The sequence below is a fragment of the Pangasianodon hypophthalmus genome, chromosome 2 (genome assembly GCF_027358585.1).
Source record: "Pangasianodon hypophthalmus isolate fPanHyp1 chromosome 2, fPanHyp1.pri, whole genome shotgun sequence".
In the NCBI taxonomy this organism is placed as follows: domain Eukaryota; kingdom Metazoa; phylum Chordata; class Actinopteri; order Siluriformes; family Pangasiidae; genus Pangasianodon; species Pangasianodon hypophthalmus.
In genome coordinates this window covers 17,584,685-17,607,813 of record NC_069711.1, presented here as the reverse complement: position 1 = coordinate 17,607,813, position 23,129 = coordinate 17,584,685, and the positions used below count along the sequence as shown (strand labels likewise).

The window sequence follows — 23,129 nt, the reverse complement described above, 5'->3', positions numbered from 1 at the left end:
AGCTACCACTACATGGGTACTACCTACACAATTATTACAATTTATTTGTAACATAAACTACTTTTATTACATAAACTACTCCCATTATTTAGCGACATTACTCTTTTTTCCTTCACATATAGACATGAAAACAATACTCATTTTTGATTACCTGGCAGGCATCCATTACTTTATTTCATAGCGATGTCTCTAATGCCAATCAAATATTTCATGCTGGAAATAAATTAGTGCTCCTGATAGTGTTTAACCATGTTGGAATGTAACCACAACAACAACCTTAAATACCAGTTTATGAGCAGTATGTAATAGAAATGAACGTATGTAATTAAACAGACTTATGAATAAACAAAGCATCTTCTCCAAACTACAAGCTTCCTTAAGGACTAGACATGAAGCAGTGAGCCAGCCCATGAGTGTGAGTCACTCTCTGTCATTCACAACATGAGAACATGTGCACAGTGCACCTGAATAAACTCTTGGCAGCTCTCGTCTGTGCCATATAAACAGAGCAAGATAGTCCAGTGTCAGAATAAACAGCATGAAGCCTTCGGCTGTTTGAAGAGCCATTCCTCCTACTCTGCCTCGACTTCTCTAAGCACATAAACAACGACGTCATGCTTGTCAGAGCGGAGAGAGTCACTACATTCTCTCTGCAGAGACACAATGAGCATTCCAGGGAAATGAGAGGACACTGGCTGATAGTGAGACAGAGATTGACAGGGACAGAAGTCACACCTTTTTCCATGGGACTTATAAGCAGAGAGGCAGCGCCTCCTTCACTGAGACTTACAGGTACAAAAGCCATGGTTTCTTTACTGAGTCTGACAGGCACAAAGGTCACGCCTCCTTCACTGAGTCTGACAGGCACAGAGGACACGCCTCCTTCACTGAGTCTGACAGGCACCAAGGCCACGCCTCCTTCACTGAGTCTGACAGGCACAGAGGAAACGCCTCCTTCACTGAGTCTGACAGGCACAGAGGACACGCCCCCTTCTCTGAGTCTGACAGGCACCAAGGCCAGGCCTCCTTCACTGAGTCTGACAGGCACAGAGGACACGCCCCCTTCGCTGAGTCTGACAGGCACCAAGGCCAGGCCTCCTTCACTGAGTCTGACAGGCACAGAGGCCACGCCTCCTTCACTGAGTCTGACAGGCGCAGAGGCCACGCCTCCTTCACTGAGTCTGACAGGCACAGAGGTTTTGATCACTGAATGGGTACTGGGCAGCCACTTGGATTAAATGACACTAAATTACCAGGAAGTGATTGGCTAACAGTGAAACAAGTCAAAAAATGTATATTTTCATTTACCATTTATAGCAAGATAGTTTGATACTATCTTGTACTACTGATACTACTGATGTGTAGTTTTAAACTTTGAAATTATGAAATTATAAACAAAGTCAATATTTGGTGTGACGACCCATTGCTTAAAAAAAATAGTAGTCTCAGGTACAATTTGTGCAGTTTTATAAGGAAATGAGCTGTAAGTTTTACTGAGCTTCTTGCAGAACCAGCCACAGCTCTTCTGGAGACTTTGACTGTCGCACTTACTTCTTATTTTTGCAGCAAAATCATTAGGTTTTTTTTGTCTGAAATGTGGTCTCTTACGTAATATGCTGATTTCTTTACTGATATACGAACATTTTTCTGTAACATTTAATTTTGTGCTGGAAAACTAATGTTTGGAAATCTAAAATGATTTGTACTGACTCAATAGCATAGAAGTCATAAAATAAAAATCTATAACAAAGTTTAAAAAAATAGAGTGCCTAAGACTTTTGCACAGTACTGTATATCACAGATTTTTTTCAATGAAACCTGGATAACAAGCTTTGTAATGTAACTAATCTTCATTATTTACCAACAGCAAGGTTTATAATTAAATAATGATTCAATTTTCTTTGCTTAAGTACGCAACACAATTTTCACCTTCCATGATTTATGTGATAGGAGCACTTAGTATAGCGCTACTGCCTATGTTCTTTCTGTGTTTAGCCGTATAAAATTATAGAGTAATTCATATATTGGAGAATTAAATCTTAAGCCATTACAATTTGAGCACATTTTAAAAGAAATTTTGTCACCCTAGCTGGCTCTGGAAGATATGAACAAGTATGAGAGAGAGACAAAGAGAGAGAGATAGAGAGAGAGAGAGAGAGAGAGAGAGAGAGAGAGAGAGAGAGCAAGACTGATGTCTAAAGAGCTGCTTCTTAATGAAGTTGTGAAGAAGTCTCAAAAACACAAGTCATTCTGTGAGAGTACCGAAGAACTTCAGGGTGCATGTTTAAGAAACAACACATAAATCTCTGCGCATGTGTGTGCATGTGTATGCGCATGTGTTCGTGCGTATGTGTGTGTGTGTAAGACAAAGAAAAAAAATCAAAAAGAGCACTGTGAAGAGCAATGTGAACTGAGGCATTTTAAACGTTCCCATTTACACCAGTCAGACATGAAGGCATTTGAGTCATGTCAGAAAGCGGTTTGTTCCTGTGTGAGACACAAAAACAGAGAAAGACGAGCAGTGAAAGAGACAGAGGAAGGGAGTGTGAGACATGCAGTACATAGGAGGCTAGTATAGAAGGAACGCTAAAAAGCCAAAAGAGCCTATTGTCAACACTCTATATTGGCTTTTGAGGGTGCCATTCACGTCATGTCAGAGGCCACTTAAAAGTCAAACCACCTCCTTGTTCAACACAAAAGATTCTGGGGAGAAGCCTGGAGGCCAAAGGCATAAAGCAAAAAAAAAAAAAAAAAAAAAAAAAAAAGCCAGCAAGGGGCACATGATAAATAAAAGTGGCCTCTGTTTAAAGACCTTCAATCTACTAAATGTTCTTTTCAATATCCTTACAGGACGCTTGGCCTCTGTGGCTGTCAGTTTCAGTGAGGGAGGCGTGTCTTTGTTTCTGTTAGTCTAAGTGATGGACAGGGTGTGGCCTCTTTGTCTGTCAGTCTCAATAAAGGAGGTGTGGCCTCTGTGCTTAAATCATATTGTATTGCATTGAACAAGCTCTAAAGTCTATAATATCGAACTGACAGCTATGTCTTTCCTACATCATGTATCATGATGCACATCTCATCACCTCGGAAGGAGAGATCCACTATCCTAATAAAACATAAAAAAGATATAGTGTGACAAATAGATTCACGTGTGTACATGAAAGACTGAGCAATACACTATAAAAGTGATTGCAGTTATTTATTGCACAAGAACGCAGCATTTTACTCCCCTTTCAGGGAAAAAAAAGCAAGTCAACATTTTCTGCAAGCCTTTCCATCCTTGAGATGGAAGTCTCTCTAGGGTTGGAAGAGCAGAGAAAGGACGAGTAGGAGAGGATTATGGACTCTCAACGGAGTCACAACCTGGAAAACCTCAATCGTGTGTATTAAATCAAACCTGATCTCCTATTAGCTCATGGGACAAACTCTCTCTCTGTCATCTCTAAATGAAAGACAGAACAAAAAAAAAAGATAGTGTGATAGGTATATGAATTATAAGGTAGTGCAACAGAAATACAAAGATGAGAGCAAGCATATTTCCAAAGTACAGGAAGAAAGCAAGTGGCACCAAAGTGGAGGGAACGTAGTGGGTCTGAAATACCTCTGCTACTACGAGTCATGCAAATGTATTCTCTATTCTCTCTATTTCACAAAGGCTGCAACCTCAACCTCAACAGTCACGTACTGTGTTTTTCCTTTTCCTTATTTCTCTAAACCAAGTGAAAGACAAAATGGAAAGAGCAGGATCAGACCAGCTGTGTTCGATTAGGGTCCTGGCGCATGATAACCATATACACGCTTATGAGCACAGAAGAGACAGAGGGGTGGGCAGACAGAGAGGGAAACAGAAAGAGAGAGAGCGAGACAGAGAGATCTGATGGATAGTAAGAGATTTCTATGCTTGCATGCTTATATAGAAGCTTCCGTGTGTGTGTGTGTGTGTGTGTGTGTGTGTGTGTGTGTAAAATTTCATGTAGTAGCATGCATGTATGTATATGGGTGAGAGAGAGCGAGAGATAGTCAGACAATCCCTCTGACAGACGTGTTGAGACTGTCAGTCACGGTGTATAAGGCAATCAGCTGTAACTAAAGCAGTGCAGACTGGTTGCTATGCAAACATCCCAACGTGTCTCGCAGCAGAGGAGTCTGGTTAATGAACAACTGGCAACATCTGCTTTAGAAAGGAGGGAATTCTTTCTCCTCCTACTATCTCTTTTTCCTCATGTCACTTTCACAGTCTCTCTCTCTCTGTCTCTCTCTCTTTCTCTCTCTCTTGCCTTCTCTATTTCATTCACTACCGTCCCCTCTTTTTCTGTCATGATCACTGTTCTTTTCTTTCTTTCTTTCTCGCTTCCCCTCCTTTTCATTTTTATTTCTTAATCTCCTGCTTTCTCTTTCACCTCTTTTTCTCTCTCTGTCCCCACTGAAATTCTCTACCCCATCGTTCCCAGTGTGACCCTTTCACTCTCAGTCCCTCTTAACTTCTCTCTCCCCCTTTTGCCTCCCATCTTGCTCATGCGTTTCCTCTCTTTGCTCTCTGCTCCCTCTCCCTTCTTGTCCCCCTTGCTTTCTGCGCCTCAGCATTTCTCTCTATATGCTCTCTCTCAGTCTGTGTGTGTGTGTGTGTGTGTGTGTGTGGTGTGGTGTGTGTGGAATATGGTGGTTTGGACTGTCTCCCCTCTACTCTGTGCCATGGCTCACATTACTGGTTGCGCAATACTCTTTGGCAGCACACACATTTTGGCCCGTGTAATCACACTCACTCACACACACACACACAAACATTGATCATTTGCACACCATTACCATATATTGAACCAGCTTTCATACAATATACACACTGGCAGGTAGTTTGAGATGGAAAGTTGGAGGGGATTTTTAAATGCAACATAAAAGCGCAATGTTGTTAAATTTATCGTTTTTCAGACTGCCAGACTAAACAAACACAGTTCGCTTTTGCAACCACGGCTGGATTTGCTCAGTGTTTGGGGTCTGTTGTCTCGACAACAGTCTTTTCCTGGCCAGATAGGCCATTGCTACATACTAATCATCAAAACCTGTTAACCATTTCAGACCAATCCTACAGCAATCTCAGCTCATGCTATTTTTTTGTTCACAGTAGCTTAAAATAATGAGCTTCATCATTCTTACACTCAGTAAAACAGTCGCTTTTATAGATCACAGTGTCAGAACTGCATGCCTGCATGCATATAGTTAAATTTTCATCCATTTTTGTCGGTGATGTATAGAGAAACTTTCGATTTAGACACTTCTGAATCTTCTGGCTCAGGAAGGTCCATAAATATGCACACCCTATAAATATGTGACCCTATAAAACCATATGCTTATTATCTTTTGAAGTCTTATCTTTTGGTAGGTGCACTACAGTCAATCGGAGTTTCATGTTCAGCCCTATTATAGATATTCATTCATTAGTTCATTCATTCATTTGTCTTTAATAGCCACTTTATCCTGGTCAGGGTCACGGTGGATCCAGAACCTATCCCAGGAACAGTGGGTGTGAGGCAGGAATACACACTGCACAAGTCACCACACACACACACATTCACACCTAGGGACAATTTAGAGTAGCCAGTACACTTGCTGGCATATTTTTAGGAGGTGTGAGGAAACCAAAGAACCCAGAGGAAATTCACATGGACATGGGAAGAAAAGGCACAGAAGCACAGCACAGACAGTAACCTGAGCTCAGGATCAAACTGGTGAACATGGAGCTGTGACGCAGGCAGCAATGCTACCTGCTCCTCCAACATGCTGCCCTGCCATTATAGTGAGAAGGAGTTTTTAGTGAGTACTGTGTCCCGTTAGGCAAATTCATGCTGAAGATATACAAAAGAAGAAAGATCTTAATGTAGGAGTAAAAGAGACAACGTATGATATGGATGAACTGTTGTATCCTGTGTGCCAGCCATTATCTGATTTCTTTGTTTGCCTCATCCAAACTCACTGGCAAATCAAGCTGGCAGGAGTCTGAGAAGGACTCTTACACCTCCATGTCCAATTCCCCTCTACCAGCACTGAGGGAGGGTAAAATAGATGGAGTGATGACAGTGGAGGAAGAGGCCAGGGCTCACAGCATGCAAGACCAGGCTGCTCTGTGTTCAACCAGCATCCTGCCCAAGCTGTTATTGGCAATTGGCACAAACTAACACCTGGCTTGACTCCCAGTGCATTCTCCATTTCAGCACTTAAACCTGAGCACCTCAGTGTCATATCGCAGTCAGGGACACGCTCAACATGTGGGAAACAAAATGCTCTTAGAATTAAGGCAGTGTCAAAGGAAAAGAGAAAGACAGAGAGACCTAAAGAGAGAATCAGACAGAGTGTGTGTGTATGTGTGTGTGTGTGTGTGTGTGTGTGTGGGGAGGTTCCATGACAGAAAACTAGAGAAAGGGTGAGAAAGAGCAAGAGATGGGGAGAAAAAAAATGTTAAAAAGCACACACGTTACATGTTTCATACTCACTTTCACTTCTTGCTTCCGAACTCATTCTGAAAGTTCTACTTTGCTTATGGGAGAGTCATTACCATTTAATGTTTAAATGCACACCAATCACTGATATTAATCTTATAATTGTACTGTAAAATGCACCCAGAAATGGTCGTATAAACTAGCATATTGCCATCTAATTGCTGAAGTCTAATTTTGTGGAGAACTGTATTGAAAAAAAAAAAAAGAGGACGTGGAGTACATTGATTTTCAATAATCGAGTTATTACTGCAGTGAGAGTGTAAAGCATCAGAAGAAAGCATAAAGCATTCAGAACATCTGGCAGTGTTTTTGAAACAGGTAGTGGGTGTGTCACAGTGGGGGCATTTTGTATTGTAGTTGAGTCAGACTGTGCTGAATGTAAATGAAGATGGATATTGTCTAGGTTCATTATTCTTCTTAGTTTTCCAACCTTGGTCCTACAGTATATCTGCCCTCCATAATTCTCCTGTTTAATTTCATGAGAATCACTGTGTGGGGAAAGTGGAACTGACCACCCAGGACCCTTAGATCAAGAGGACCCCCTTAAGTCAACAGCATATACACATATATAAAATATTTCAATATTCAAGATTCTGCACTATTTCTATTATTCCTATTTAAATGTAAGCACATTTGTGATATTGACCATGTTACCTGCTTTGTACAGAAAGTCAGATTTTCCTTGTGTCTTATCCATTCCATTAAAGCACGTGTTCAGATGACACTTGTGCTGCTACAACACACAATAGTTTACAGTTTGCAGCCCATGTTCTGTGTATTTATTGTCCTGTGTATTTCCTGTCCTGTGTATTTATTGTCCTGTTCTGTGTAGTTATTGTCTTGCTGTCATCTGACTCTGTTATTTGCACTTTATATAGTCTTCCGTACTGTTCTGTGTTGCACCATGGTCGCAAAGAAACGATATTTTGTTCCAAATTATGCAAGCTATATAGAGGAATGACAATAAAAACTCGACTTGACTTGACTTGACACCAATAAATCTCATACAACATGAATCATCAGGTTTTACAAACTTGTGGAGTCCACGCCATCCCGAATGCACACTGTCATTAAAGCAAAAGGGAAACATGCCAAATACTAAGAAACTCTGAAATTTATCATATATTTCTAAGATTGTATTTTTCACTCACGCTGTTGCTGATGATATAATTTGTAATGAAGAATTTTGTATGAAATTAGAAAAGAACACAAAATAGAAACATTTTCACTGGTGGTCTCAGGCTTCTGGACCCTATTGTATGTCTATAGTTCTGTAGGGATTAAGGAGGTGTGGTGTCTATGGCTATCAGTCACGGTAAAGGGGGTGTGGCCACTGGGCCTGTCAATCACAGTGTAGAGGGTGTAGCCACTCTTTCGGTTAGTCTTAAAATATAACACTTTATTTCCCTCCATTGATAAATGGGCATTCATGCAGACTGGTCAAACAATGAGGAGCAAGTATTAATTGGATTTTTTAAATTGTCAAATACAAGAGGTTAGCAAGTAAAACAGTACCTAAGTTACATAAAGGGGTCTACGTACATGTGATGCTGTCTCTCTCTCACTCTCTGTCTAATACTGCATATATTATTCCACAGCATTACACATCGAAATAACTCAAAATGTAGCATTTTGAATGGCTGGCTGTTTTAAAAGTATCTATCAAACTGTTTTTACTGATCACATATCAAGATGGTATCTCACCACCTTGGAAAGATACACACATGTACAGAGGACACACACAACCCGGGCTTTTCACAAACTTGCTGGTGCTGCTGCCATGCAAAGTATGCCTTTGTTTTTTAAAACTGGGAGAACAAGGACATTTCTGTCCAATGGACCAGTCGTAAAATTTATTTATGTCCCAATCATGAATGCTGATCAGATATATTTATGCAGAACACACCAAACTCTATTACGCAAAGTGCAAGAACAAAAATATATCAACTGAAATGTGATTGCCTCAGCAGTCCATGTCGAATGAATCATGGCCAAAATGTTGACGCAGCAGATTAGATTATGGGCTGGTTTTAAATTTCCAAAGGCAAAGAAAATAGGGACTTTTATCTTGTTGAAAACACAAACATATCTTTAGCAGCAGTGAAAATCTCGTTTGTGATTTTTAGCTGTCCACAGCATCTAAACTGCATAAATCCAGGCTACTCTCAGACTAATCTGGACCCAAAGACTACAACGAGGATAGCGATGGGCAATATAGCAAAAAATTTCATGATATATGAAGACATTTTCACACAACAATATGTATCACATTATTATTATTTATTTATTTTTTTTACAGAGCTAACACATTGTAAAAAGTTTATTTTTTATTCCCAAATCAAAGTTTGGGAAGTCCATTACTCTTTACTAAAATGTGCAAACTGATGAGCTGGCGCAGATGACTGCATTTCCTGCATGTTGGAGCTACAGAGGAATGCTACAATGCTGGCATGAACGATGTGAAGGAAGAGGCTCCTCAGTGAGTTCATTGTTTTAAAGAGCAGGTCGCAGCAGGAGACTGTGCTTAACCCATGGGCTGCTCATATTGAGGAGACATTGTGTGCCTGCTTTTCCAGTTCAGAAATGGTTCCAAAGCCAGCACTTTCCAGGATAGTTACTACCTGTTAGTGTCCTAGCATGACCTGCATTGTGGTGAACATGATTAGATTTGACAGGATTTTTTTTTTTTTGGACAGTTTTCACTTTTAAAGGTACAGTCCAGGCAGAAATTAAAATATAAAATTCTTCCCTAAGGAAGACAGGAAAAACTTCCAAGCCAACAGCCAGGACCTGACAAACGGTATTGTTCCTATTAGGTTTGTTTTACTTGTTTTTTGTTTTTGGTCTCTATTTTTTTTTTTCTTCTGATGTGTTGCATGATGTGTGGCATGACTGATCAAGTGGTTTAAATTTACAGTGGGTTGGGCTTGGCAAAAAGGTGAAAAAAATTAAAGTAATCTGTGTGCAAACAGGATATTCTGATACATTTAGAGTTAGAGATTGGGCCTGTCAGCACTTTTCTTAATGCACATCATCACAGCATCTCTCACTTGATGATGGGAGGGAGCGGGGAAATTCCGAACGCAGGGCGATTTGTGAGGACCTGACAAAACAAGCAACACTGCCTGACTCCGACGTGAGATCCAGAAATAGGAGCAAGTCAGTGGGAACACACCCTTCGCACTCACACATACACATGCACATAATGTCTTGTACTGCACGCTAAAGGCCTAATAGAAATCTCGAACACATCGACACTACACTTCACTCTCTCCTCCTCACAGTGGGGTCTAAAAACGTATTCAAGACCTCAGCAACTGACTTATTTTTGGTGCTTTTTTTTGACCCAGCTCTATGTTTTCATGGAGGTGTTCTAGTTGTTGAGGTCTTGTCAGTTCAGCACTAAAATCCCACCTGCCATTTTTAGCTATGGTCTTAAACAGAAGCACACACATTAGTCACCCTTTACTTTTCAACACAGCAGCAATTTCAAAGCATGAAAGAGCACCTTTATGTCTGCCTTTACGAGCCATGAGATAGAGGCAAGCCACAGAAGCCCTCTGTGCTACTGGTAATAAATTACCAATCAATCAAAGGAAAAGAGAGATGATAAAGGGTCTTTGTGCCATGTTGCAGCAGGTTTGCTCACTTTGCGGTTATGAGCGCTGAGAGAGGGAAGGGAGGAGTGATGAGGAAAACAGCTCCTACCTGCAGAAGCCATACTGCTGAGGGCAAGGAGCACGACGACTACCAGGAGTGTGTGTCCCATCACGCGGGGAAGTGAACACAAGAGATTTCCAGAAGTGAGGGTAGAGTTTCTTCTCAGTACACTCCACACAGGAACGCCACCTGAAAAGCACAGAGAAACAGTTATTAATACTGCTTTCATTTTTTTTTTTTAGAATTTTCTCTATTTGGAAAGTGTACACTTTCTTATTTTTCTTTAATATTCACTTATTTTTTAACTCAAACATAAGCAATACAAATGTAACTTTGTTAAACCAAAAAAATACTTCAGTTGAATTAAATTAAATTAAATTAAATTATATTAGGGCTGTACAAGATTGACAAGGATAACAGATTGCGATCATACTGCTACACATTATAAAGACGTCTGTGTGGAGTTCTGTATGTTCTCCCCGTGTCTGTGTGGGTTTGCTAAGAGTTCGCTGGTTTCCTCCTACTTCCCAAACACATGCAGGTGGGTGGATTGCCTATGCTAAATTACCCCTAGGGGTGAATTAGTGAATGAATGTGTGTATGCTTGGTGCCCAGCAGTGGACTGGAGTCCAATCCAGCGAGTATTCCCGCCTCAAACCCAATTTTACTGGGATACGCTCTGGATCCTCCACAACCCAGACAGTTACTAAAGATGAATGAATGAATGAATATGCATCATAAAAACAGTGTCATGGGATTAAATTATGTGTGATTAGATGGGATTAAAGATCACAAAAATTTTATTGATTCACTGAGACTATCTGTCATAAAATCCATGGAAAACTCCTCTTCACCGGACCAAAATAAAACAGTAAAAATGCATTTGTTACAGATTTTATAAAGTCTAATATTGTGCTATTGATTAACAGACAATATTAAGCAGCCCTAAACTGAGTTTAGAGAGAGAGGGAGAGAAAGAGAGAGTAAGCGAGTATGTGTCAGAGTCAGTTTCTAATTAGCAGAAAAACATGGTCCAAGGGTTCTGATGTTCTAAAACCTCAACAAATAAACATAAATTGCCATGTTTCCATCCACTGCTTTACTGCTGAATACAATCAGCAAAATTACACAAAAACAGCACCATCCACACACAGTCACGAAGAGTCTGTCATTTATTCCACAGATGTTTTCATCTTCTCCATACCTATAAGCCTACTTTACACCTCAGACAGTCATAAAAAATCTTTTTGTTCTGCACATATTCAAAATTTCCATTAAACACACAGATGGAAACTTCACTGTGGCACATCCTGAAAAGACTGATGGGACAAGAGTAAGGGCAGCTACAGGTAATGTATAGGTGTGTGTGATAGGTGTGTGTGAATCCTAACCTGCTTATTAAGCCTCTTGTGAAATTTGGTGATAAAGGACAACTATCAAAACTCTGCAGAGTGTCTGAAAAACTGAACTCATGCTGAGGAACGTCACTCTCACTCTAGCTCTCCCTCTCCATCACTCTCTTACTTTCTCCCTTATTCTCTTCTCCCTCCCTCCCTCCCTCCCTCTCCCTTGCGTGCACACACACACACACACACACACTCATCATCCCTCTCTCATTCTCCCTCTTTGGCCTTGTGATACTGAGCAAGATGGAGAAAATAGACGAAACTGACACCAGACTGAAGAACCACCAGGGTGTCCAGGCTAAGAGGATTAACAGGTGGCCAGAACCCCAACTGACCCCTAGAATGGAGTGAGGAAGTCATGCTCCATCCAGCATGAGTTAAACACAACACAGCAGCACACAACTTTACATCATCCATTACACTTCATGCACTTCTACTACAGTCAAGTCCAAATGTATGAGTCCTCTGCCTGCAACTATATCATTTCATCTGTTATTTTAGACCAATACTAAAATCCTGGCATGCACTGTATTCTTGGACCAATTAGCACTGATTAATTCCTATAAAAAGGGGATTCACATAAAAAGAATAGAACAGAATCAAACAAATGCACATGCATGGATAGACAGAGCCCCTGCTGTGCAAAAGCCAAATTTCTGTTAAACTCAGCTTATGACAATAACTCCTACACTGCAGAGGGAAAATCTAGCCAATCAAATGAACTCGATGGGTGTTGCAGAACTTTAAGGTCGATGGCATAAACAGGAACGTCCGCTGTGCGTCTGCTCAGCGTCCCGCCTACAACACTCACTCAGTCATGCTGACAATGTGTTCAAGCAAAGTGAGTGTCCAGCTTTTAGCAAAGATACACAGCACAACTTTCAGGCCTTTCAAGGAGAAAAACCTTCAGGAATTTCTATTTTGTTTTCAGCTCCATGGAATGAGTGTATATGAAGAAGTACGTTTACAGCGGTGATAAACGTGAAACCACGTTTGGCAGAAACATCTGGAAATCAGATGTTTCCAGAAAATCAGGACTACATAACAGGTTTCCGTTGCCAGTAAGTAGCAGGGATTTGAAGGACTCCACCCGTCTCAAATTTAGGTGTAAATGGTGACAGAAGCAATGCACTCAACACTGTATCGATAAAAAATTCGATTCCACAATCACAGTTATTTTTAATACTAACATCCTATTCAGAAAGGATCACTGTGTCTGTTAAGGGCTCAGAACAAGGCAGCTGGGTGAACTCCACAGACATACATACTATGAGATGAAGCCTGTGATTGGTTGTTATAAATGAGGCATGCCCAAGCCAATTCATTCCAACTATTGCATAGGCTACACTAGCACCTGCCATCCTCAACCCTCACTTTATTTAATGGTCTCAAGTACCACCTGTCTTATTTCTCTAAATGTTTTTGACAGTTCTTCCTCTTCCTCATGTCCAAACATTTGTTTGTGTACTTCTATATCATCATAGTTTATATTGTCATTATTCAGGCAATCTTCTTCCTGCAGTCATGGAAATTTTAACAGCATCACCTGGAGTACTAGAGCACTCATGCGCAGCAGTCACCACAAAACAGCAGAGAGTATGCAAGCTTGGAAACATGTGAAGGTGGTTCGTCTCCGCACAACACTCACAGACATTGTCTCCTTACTAATCCTGAGGGGTGTTTTCTTTGTTTTTTCCTGGTCAGAGGTCAGAAATTACAAGTTAACACCTTTAGTTGAATCTGGCATTAGTCCTAGTGAAGGAGACAGGGTATCTTTGCTTGTTGATCTCAGTGAAGAAGGTGTGGCTTCTCAGCCCAGTGAAGGAGGTGTGGCCTTTGGACCTATGTACTAGAGAAGGAGCCATGGTGTCTTTGGCTGTCAGTTTAAGTGATGGAGGCAGGGTATGTGTTCCTGTCACTCATTTTTTTTCATTAAAACTTAGCAGACTGCAAAACCACTGAATGGCACTTTATGGTATCAAAACAGCTTCTCGTATTACTTCATTGGTTGCTTTAAATTGAATTTTTACACAGCAGCTGTTAATCAAGTGTCAATATGTGCATGAAAATTGTCTCAGAAAGAGACACATGAAGAGAAGTAATGAAGATATTTATGAGATCAGCATAACCCACACTCATTATAAATGGGCAATTGTCCAGGCATTGTGCCTCTGAAAACCTCAGAGCAATCAGGCCTGGACCACATGTAATTAAATATGATAGGAGAATTAAAAACTTGGTGCTGTCATTAAGATATGAAGCATCTTCTTCACTTCTCTTTCTTTTTCTCACCCACTCTCTTCTACTTCTTCATTTTCTGTCTGTCTCTCTCTCTCTCTTTCTGCTGAGGAGGGCTAAGGTGCACTCTTCCCTCTCTCTCAGCAAACAGCTGTGGTAACAAAGAGGCATTCACACACAGCGGCAGCTGCTGAAGCAGGGAAGTCGATTTAGAGGATCTCAACAAATACCGCACCTCTAGCACCTTGGCCTGGGTCACAACACTCTGCGTTTGATTTGTGCCCCAGAATCACCCACACATGCATACTACACACACTCTGCACATGCAGAGTGAAGTATTTCATCCTGCTCTCAGTGTGTGTGTGTGTGTGTGTGTGTGTGTGTGTGTTATCAAAGGCTGGAGAGAGTGTGACACTATTAATTCACAATCAGAGGAAGCCAGAGATCACACAGCAGCTCCAGGTCAGCAGTGTCTATTGTCAGCAAACCTATGTACTAAAATAGTGAATAAAATAGTACATTCTGATATATTTAAACACATCTCAGAGTGATGTGTTACACTCAACAGGAGTGCTAGCAACAAACACATGTGATCAGACCTGTGAATAGTTGTAACAAAATTTAAATGACTTTGTGCCTGATCACCTTGTGTGACTCCATCTAAAAAAGCTGAGACTCTCTCTCTCTTTCTCTCTCTTGCCCTTGCAGAGCTATGGTACCAAAACACACAACAAGCCACAGGCTGGGAAACTCATTAGTGAACCCAGACGGAACATAATAAGTAGCTACGAGTTACTCCATGCTGTATTGTGGTGTAGGAGGACTGGAGGCTGCCATATGGTTTAGCACACAACCAGAGCAGGCAGCAAAATGAGTGATAAATCATGCTATAGACAAAGCATTAACAATATACATACTACCTATATTTGCATCGAATGTCTATTAGCCACTTGCTCTGTCTCATTTGCATAACACTTATAGACACTCTAGACTTGCTAATCATGTATACAACCACGTTAGACTTGGGATGAGGCTAAGATACATGCGAGAAGAGAAACTCAAAACTCCGACTAGATCCCAAATACGTACCTCTGAAAAAACTAGTCAAAGTTTTAATGTATTAAAAGTATATGCTGTATAATCACTGATGAATTGAGAGGAAGCACCTGGGTACACACCACAGCTTTTATTTTGGCCAATACATAGACTCTTGTGCTCATGTCAAGGTATGCCATTTGTGAGGTCAAGGTTGCGTAACGGCCTTCCAGATGTATACGGTAGGAATGTTGATGAGGTGCTAGTTCCAAGATAAGGAAAAGCCAGAGACTAAAGCCTTGCTCCACTGACCACAGCTCCTCCACACATAGTATCTCAGTGTGACGCACAAACATTTCCTTCCTACTATAAATTTAAAAAACGTATGATACAGTGACCACTCATGGAACTCAGATGAGGACAATCTAGACTTTAAACAGAGAATCAGTTTTAAACTATTCGAAAATCTAGCACTACATGCATGTGTCTCTCCTGAGCTGAAATGTGATTAGATATATGAATGATAGATGCAAATCAGTCACCGATTTTGAGCTATAGTACATTAGAATTAAGTATTGTGCACTTTCTTTGCTGGGACTGAAAGTCAAAAAGGCCAAACCTGCTTTACTGAGACTAACAGATACAAAGGCCTTGCCTCATTCACTGAGACTGACAGGCCCAGAGGCCACACCTCCTTTACTGAGATTTACAGATGCAAACGCCACACCACCATTATTAACACTGTCAGGTACAGAGGCCACACCTCCTTCACTGTGAATGACAGGTAAAGAGACCACACCTCCCTCACTGAGACTGACACATACAGAGATCACACCTCCTTCATTGAGACTGACACATACAGAGGCCCCGCCTCCTTCACTGAGACTGACACATACAGAGGCCACGCCTCCTTCACTGAGACTGACACATACAGAGGCCACGCCTCCTTCATTGAGACTGACACATATAGAGGCCACACCTCTTTCACTCAAAGCAGCAAAACATAGGCCAGGCCTCCTTTACTGGAACTGACTGACATAGAGGTCACACCCTTTTCACTGGTACTGATAGGCGCATAAGCCACATCCCTTCACATTAACACCAAGTGGTAGAAAGAGTAAGAGCGAAACACACTAATAAATAAAATTGTGCATATGGTATCTGACTTTATTGTTACAGATATGATTCAGGGGCAAATAGTGGCCAATTAATGGCCATATAGATTGACCAACGAGGGACAAAACTGCCCTTACGTACACAATTAAACACTATCATACAAGCATCTGTACAGAAAGAGATCACTGGAAACAGGGCACACAACACCAGAACAACCACACAATAATCACCTTCACACATGGAACATCTGTGTGCACATTTCTGTCTGACCTCTATTTCTTAGTCATATCACATCACTGTACACACACACACACACACACACACACACACACACACACACACACACATGCACCAACACGAACGGCATGTGAACACACTCCTAGTCCTCTCCACTCTCTGTCTGAATCATCAATCACATGGGAAACAGTGCAGAGTTACTGAACTGGGACAGAGACGTAAATTAAAAAGCTGAAAAAAATCCCTCAGAGTGACTGACCTGTAGATTTTTCAAGCTATGACAAGTCACATTTCCTCTGTCAGCGCTCTCTCCCACACCACCACCACCCCTTTTCATCTTGCTCTCAGTCTCTACTGCTCATCAGACATCATTTGACAGCATGGTTATACGGCATGCATTATTAGAATTTAAAGCACAGTTGTACATCTAGTCTACTACATTTATTAATCAAATGTTTTTTAGTCATACAGACAAAGTATTTTAGGAGGAAACAAACAACAGTTAGTGTGAGAGCATGTAAGAACATTGGAGCCTGCTCAGTTTCCCATGAGCGTTGCATCAAATGAATGATACACTTGCAAATCTCAATTCACCGAAACGGGGCAAACGAATCAAATTACTAAAGTGAATTATACCTGTCACTAGGGTTTTATAAGACAGATATTTCAAGTGGCTTTAAAAGTACTTTAATGCTTTCTCTCCTATAATGTTACCTATTTAAAAGTACAAGGTTTTATTAAATATGAGGTATATAAACATACTGTATATTGTATCATTTAAAAGATCTTTTTAATCTAAAGAAATTGTTCACATTTTCAGCAAGGGGAATTGATTTTGTTTTTTGAAATATATAACGATATTAATGCTAATTTATGAATTTACTAAAATTGAAAATCCCCCCTCAATATGTAGGAGAACTACTTCAAGACTGTAAAAAACATGCCATCTGGCTCTCTCATAAACATGGTTGAAATTAAAAATACAAAATCTAAGACACTTCAACACTTTTTGGTCACTGTGTGACTATATAACGTGGTAAAGAGTGGGAATAAAGTACGTGTCTAAACTTTTGGTGCCCCAAGGGAGTAGCTCCACTATCTGAACACCTGATCTACACCATCACGGTCAGAAACGAGTCATATGACTCATAACACAACTTCTTTTCTCCTGCATCTGTACTATACACGTAATACACAACCACCTTCTGTGTCAACTGTCTATTAATGACTGGTATTATCTTATTCAATCACTTCAGGCACAAACATCATAGCAACTCTAGACTTGATTATTACTTACGCAAATATTCACGATGGACACGTAAAATGGAAATTCCTCTGAACAGACCTCAATGACCTTGATGCATGGTGTACATGTAATGCACTCATAACTAATTATATATTACTCAATATTCAACACATATTCACACTCAGCATGTGTATAAAAATTTGTCCGCATAACATGCACCCTGTGCTGAGAACAAGTCTATTTACAGTTTTAGGCTGCCACATAAATAATACCACAGTGAAAGTGAGCAATCTCTAACTAGTCCATTACTATTATTTCACTGCTTGCAACAGAGATTGGTGGTGTGCAGTTTCCACTAAACTAAAAGCACTGTACAGTTGCTTGTTTACTGATTTCACTCATCAGGCTGGAGTTTGAGTCAGTAACTTGACCTGAGTATGCGCTTTGCAAGATCTGGTGCATGATGTATATCCCTTTAGCTCACTATTTCACGCATTATGTTTTTCGTTGCTTTGTGATGTTTAACAGCTGGCCTGAGGATATTACAGGTTTTACAACCAGTCAATCAGAGTGACGTTTGCATGTATATAAACAGAATCACACTACATGACTGGGGGAAGAATACCTGACTCCCTTCACTTATTAGCTTAATGAAATTCCTGACTAGGGCACTTTACTGAGCTTGAAGTTAGATTAACAAAAAAAAAAAAATGTGTGATGATGAAAAACCACATGTGGTCTACATGACCCAGACATGCAACCAAGGCCCCACTGCTATGCAAATTCCACAGTACATGGTTTTCAATCCTGCTCTCTAACTGCAACTGTACTGTGCATTTTAGTGTAGCCACTTCTCTAACACACACACACAGATTTGTCTTACTAAGCTTTAAATAAAAGCTGTATTAAATAAATGCTTTGTGTTAAAAAAAAATTCCTCATGGGGACCAGCCAAATGTCTCCACAATGTCAAACAAACACACACAAAAGTCCAGGATTGAAATACTGATCTAATCCTCTAATGCAGTTTCCCCACCCTGCTCCTGGAGTCCTGCACATTTTAGTGTTTTACCTGCTCTAACACACCCTCTGGAACTCAGGAAGGACTGTTAATCAGCTGATTTGTTGAATCAGGTGTGTTAGAGCAGGTGAAACACTAAAATGTGCAGGACAGGGGTTACTCCAGGACCAGGAAACATGTGCTCTAGTGCATTCTAATACACTTGTTTACACATCTCATGAGGTGTATTTAGCAGGTATGATACATAATGGACATGGTAGTATTGCAAAGCAAAGGTCTATGGGCATCTCAGCACATGACGAATGGAAGCATCATCTTCTTCCTGAAATAGGGATGCTATGACAGCTGTTGCTACACAGGAACACCGTGTTGCAATTACTACTACAATAAAACATAAGTACTGCATATGAGTAAGTGCTTTGCCTAAAGATCATGGAAGATAGTGTTTATTTTCTTACTAACCTATGAGGCAAATCTAAAACGCCTCCATGCGCGCGCGCGCGATACAGCTGTCAAACGAAGGACCTGGAGCAACGCGACGTTACACTTCTTTGCGGTGTTTCAGATAAGTATACAGACACACATGCACACAGCTGTTAAGCATCGAATCGTACTGTTAGTGCAGTTTGGCAGAAGCGCGAGGAACACACTGACATACCAGCCAGTCTTCACAGTCAAAGCAAACTTCTGGTTGAAGTAGAAGTTTGGAGCAGCGGCAGGAACAAACCCAACGCCAAAGTTACCGTTTCCTTTCGGTTAAGTAAGCGTCATACGGGCATCACGCAGTCTCTGTTCATTAATATCAGCAGCTGTCAGACGAGCTGGCGAGATTTCGGGATAATAACGTGAGTAAGAGGTCCCAAGAAGTTTTATCCCCGCTTGCAGTGTGTACTCCATGGGGAGGCGGGCTCGCAGGATGGGAATGGGATTCGGGGGCGGAGCTTGTTGTCAATAGAGATTCGCGAAGAGCCGTTTCCTTTTGAACGACTCTTTTTTTTTCCCCTTTACTTTTCTTTCTTTTTTTTTTTTTAAAGCTAGTTGGACGAGTATAACGAACTGACCAAAAGTTGTGCCTTTTTCTATGTTAGGTTGTATTATGTTCAGTTCACCCATTAACAGAGACAATGCAGTTTTACTCTCTAATTAGCAATTAAACTGAATTTTGATTCATAAATGCAGTGTTAGATATGTTCCCTTAGTCTGTACAATTATCTGTAGAATAGGGGGGAAAAAATGACAGCATGAAACCATAAATGCTGGCAGATATTTCTAGAAGACAGTGATACTGATAAACTAATCAATTTGATCTTAGCTCTCTTAGTTCTTCGGTACTTTGTTCAAAGGAATCGACTCAGTAAAGTGACTCAGTAAACTCAGTAACAGTAAAGGGGTTTGGGGAGGTGGGCGTTTGGGGCGGGGCTTGTTAGGAAGGCGCGTGCAAGCTCACACCATTTCTCTGAATTTGAGCATTGGCTGGAGTTAAACAGGAGGCTGATCTACAAAACCATGTCATTTTATAAGCACGTTTAGAACAGAGTTAGGCACAGAATTAACATGGGTTACACAGACATCAGACCAGTGTGATTTAGAGATGTAAAGATTTTCACATATAGGTATTTACATGAAAAAGAACAACTTATGACACACAAGCAGTGTGGACCTCTATGTCTGGAGCAAATTCAAAGATTTTCTGCTCTAACATCTGTAATATCCACAGACATTACCTGATTAATTAATAGAATTCTTCCAGCAGGAAAATTTTAAACTATGGTGGATTTTAGACAGATACGTCGAGTTGTGCACTTGGGGAAGGTATGCTGAAGGTTGGTGCCGTCATAATGGAAAATAAAATATTGCAATATCAGTGAGCACTTTCTGAGTTGCAGGATGCTGCTGCCAATACCAGCACTTGCATTCTCTTAACTCTTAACTGTCAAGATTCTGTCAAATGAAATTGTAACTGTGCATCTCGTATAGTTTGTTGTCAGAGTTTCAGACAGTTACCTAATCTATTGAAACTGAGTACATATGAAAATCCGTGGGTTACTATTTCACTACTACTGCTACTAAAAGTGATTGTAGGTGAATGGCATCCAATTAGACTTATGTATATGGAGTTATGCCATTTGGTGGAGACTAGCTTTCATTCATTGTTAGCCACACTTGGTCATAGCTTCAAATGTACACTCCATCTTGCACCCTAAAATGTTTTTTGTTTTGTCTGTCAAAAAAATTATTAGTGCCTTTACAATTATTATTTTGTGTGTCCTGGAGACTACACCAGTGGAGACACTTGTAGAAGAATCTTGGTTCACTCGTCCATGCAGAACAAATTGTTTGTATTCTTTGGTTTGTGCATGTGGATGTGTTAGTCAGTTTAGGGTTTCAGTACGGTTCAAGAGACTGAGGTGATCATTGCAAAACATCGATTTTGTGTTATTTAACCATTTCTGTGTTGACTTAAAAGTATGTGTAGCTTATCATCTTGTCTAAAGCTCTGTCTATGGCAGAGACACATTTGAACCTCATGGCAGATATAACTAGGTTTTGGCTGAAATATCCCAGTCCTTATCAGAATTCATGATGCCATCATTCTTCCGAAGAGCCCCTGAACCACCTGCCAAAAACAGCCCAAAAGCAGTGGCTAATAGTTTTGGGGGTTTTTGCATGCAGTCACCGTGTGCACATGAATACAAAATTTGATTTGGTCTCATCTGTCCATAACACATGATGCCATTTTTAGTTCTAATGATGCTTGGTGAAGTTCAGGCACTGACTTGTGATAGAGCTTCCATCTTAGAACACATCCAAACAGCTTGTTGTTATGAAAGTGATGTTTAACAGTAACATTTCTAAACTCAACAAACACAGGAATCAGCTACACTGTGCAATTCTAAAACTGTTATCTTCTGGTTATTTTTTCCCTTCATCATCATTCTCTATGAATTGGCCAAACAGCAATTCCTGGCAAAAACAGTTTCAGACATGTGAAACCTAGGGCCCTAATTATGATTCATGTTTTTTTGTTTATGTATTTTTATATCCATTACCTGATCTGTGCTGGTCAACAACCATATGTTTCTGTAGTGTTGAATGTTGTTTGGTTTTTCCCATGGCAATGGATGGCAAAGGGATTTTTCCATGTGTGCAGTCTCACATTTATACCCCAGGAAAACAGGACACACACAAAGGAAACAACAGACATCTTGAGGACTGAGAGTAAATGAAAAATAAAATAGCTTTTCAAGAATGACCATTTATTTGTATTTATTTAAAATATTCTTTAAGGGTTTCAATAATTTTGACACATTGCCGAGAGAAAACACTATTATTTTAATAAGTAGTTGTGACGACAGTGTTGTCTTGTTAGAATAATAATAAATTGTTTCTCCTCTTTTTTGAGTGTTGAATTATTGTGTCTAATGTTTATTTTCCTACAATCATTTTTACTCATTTTTATAAAGGGTGCCAATAATTTTGAGGCACTGTATCTATGTTCCCAGAACCCTATCAGCTCCATGTTACCTTGTGAAAGGGTTCCCAAGGCCAGGGTTGGGGTCATGGGCTCACCAATAGTCATACATCAAAACACTTCAAACACTCTTACACTCTTCCAAGTAAGGTTCAATCTAGCAAATGTAACATTTCATTTTTGAGGTTTATCTCTTTGTGGATTCCATAAAAGTTCTATCTAGAACCCTACTACATGAGGTTTCCTCTACAGAAAAGGTTCCAAGAAGACCCTCTGTGGGAAGCTAGAGCTGGTAAGTTTTTAAAAACCATTTAGTAACTAATTAATATTTGTACCATAATGTGAGTATCATGGAGTTGCTCATATTTCTTATTTAAAAAATCATAATTGCTACATTAGTGGTGGAATCATGTAAATCAACTATTAACTTGCAATCTTTTTTTTTAAGCACAGATATCATGCTAAACTCCCTTGATGGAAAAGGACAGATCTTATCATTAGCAGGTCTTAAAAAGTATGTTGTGATAACAATGTCTCTCTGCGGTCATTGCCATCTGATTTACTTCAAGGCCTGCTGACTGCAGAGTGTGTGACCTTGGAGGACGACTATCAGGGAAAGCATCTGAATTCAGCAAGATCAGACATAATGTAGGCTATGCCAAGGTCGATCTTCTCTGAAGGATAGATTCTCAGTGTTTGTCCAAATAACAGCTTAGAATCTTTCATCTTATCTCATCTCAGTTAATATAGAAAATCTGCCTCCTAAAAAAGGTAGAAAGTAGTGGGGAATGTATGATGGAAAATATGTCATATTAGCATAGAACACAACATAAGACATCCATAATTGAGCGTTTTGTTTATGCAAGTGGGTTGACAATAAATTTCCTCTAGCTACTAGTCTGCCAGCAAAAGACATTTTTGTTCCATTCAGGAATGCGATATTTCTAGGTTGTTAAAGTGTGCGTGTTGTTGCTGGTTATATTTGTTTATTTGATTTGTTTGGAGTGTATTTTCTTCATGATGCCATTGCCTCCTTCTCTGCCACATCTTTCATGTAATTCGACTGTTCTGCTCTGCTTTGCTCCCGGGGAAATGGAAATGCACTTCGGCTGCTTACAGTGTAAATGTCAAGGCCGTGATTTGCCACTAATGAGGTGGTACAGCGGAAGACTTTGTTTTGGAGCTACATGCCGTGTTCGCGGAAAAGCAA

General features: G+C 40.3%; 1 protein-coding gene across 4 annotated transcripts in view; it reads right to left on the bottom strand.

Annotated features, from left to right (window-relative positions):
• tgfbr3 (transforming growth factor, beta receptor III) overlaps positions 1–19,347 on the bottom strand; it is a 103,050-nt gene extending 83,703 nt beyond the window's left edge. The window contains exons 1-2 of one of the 4 annotated variants that reach the window (XM_026913172.3): positions 19,106–19,347; positions 10,197–10,337 (exon numbers count right to left, since the gene is read on the bottom strand). In XM_026913172.3, the coding sequence (XP_026768973.3) occupies positions 10,197–10,257 (61 nt within the window). In that variant the 5' untranslated portion in view covers positions 10,258–10,337; positions 19,106–19,347. Of the gene's footprint in view, positions 1–10,196; positions 10,338–18,909; positions 19,040–19,061 lie in introns of those variants that run through there. The other 3 variants (XM_053231514.1, XM_053231533.1, XM_053231525.1) reach the window with 3 other exon arrangements.
• Between the last annotated feature and the right edge of the window lie 3,782 nt (positions 19,348–23,129).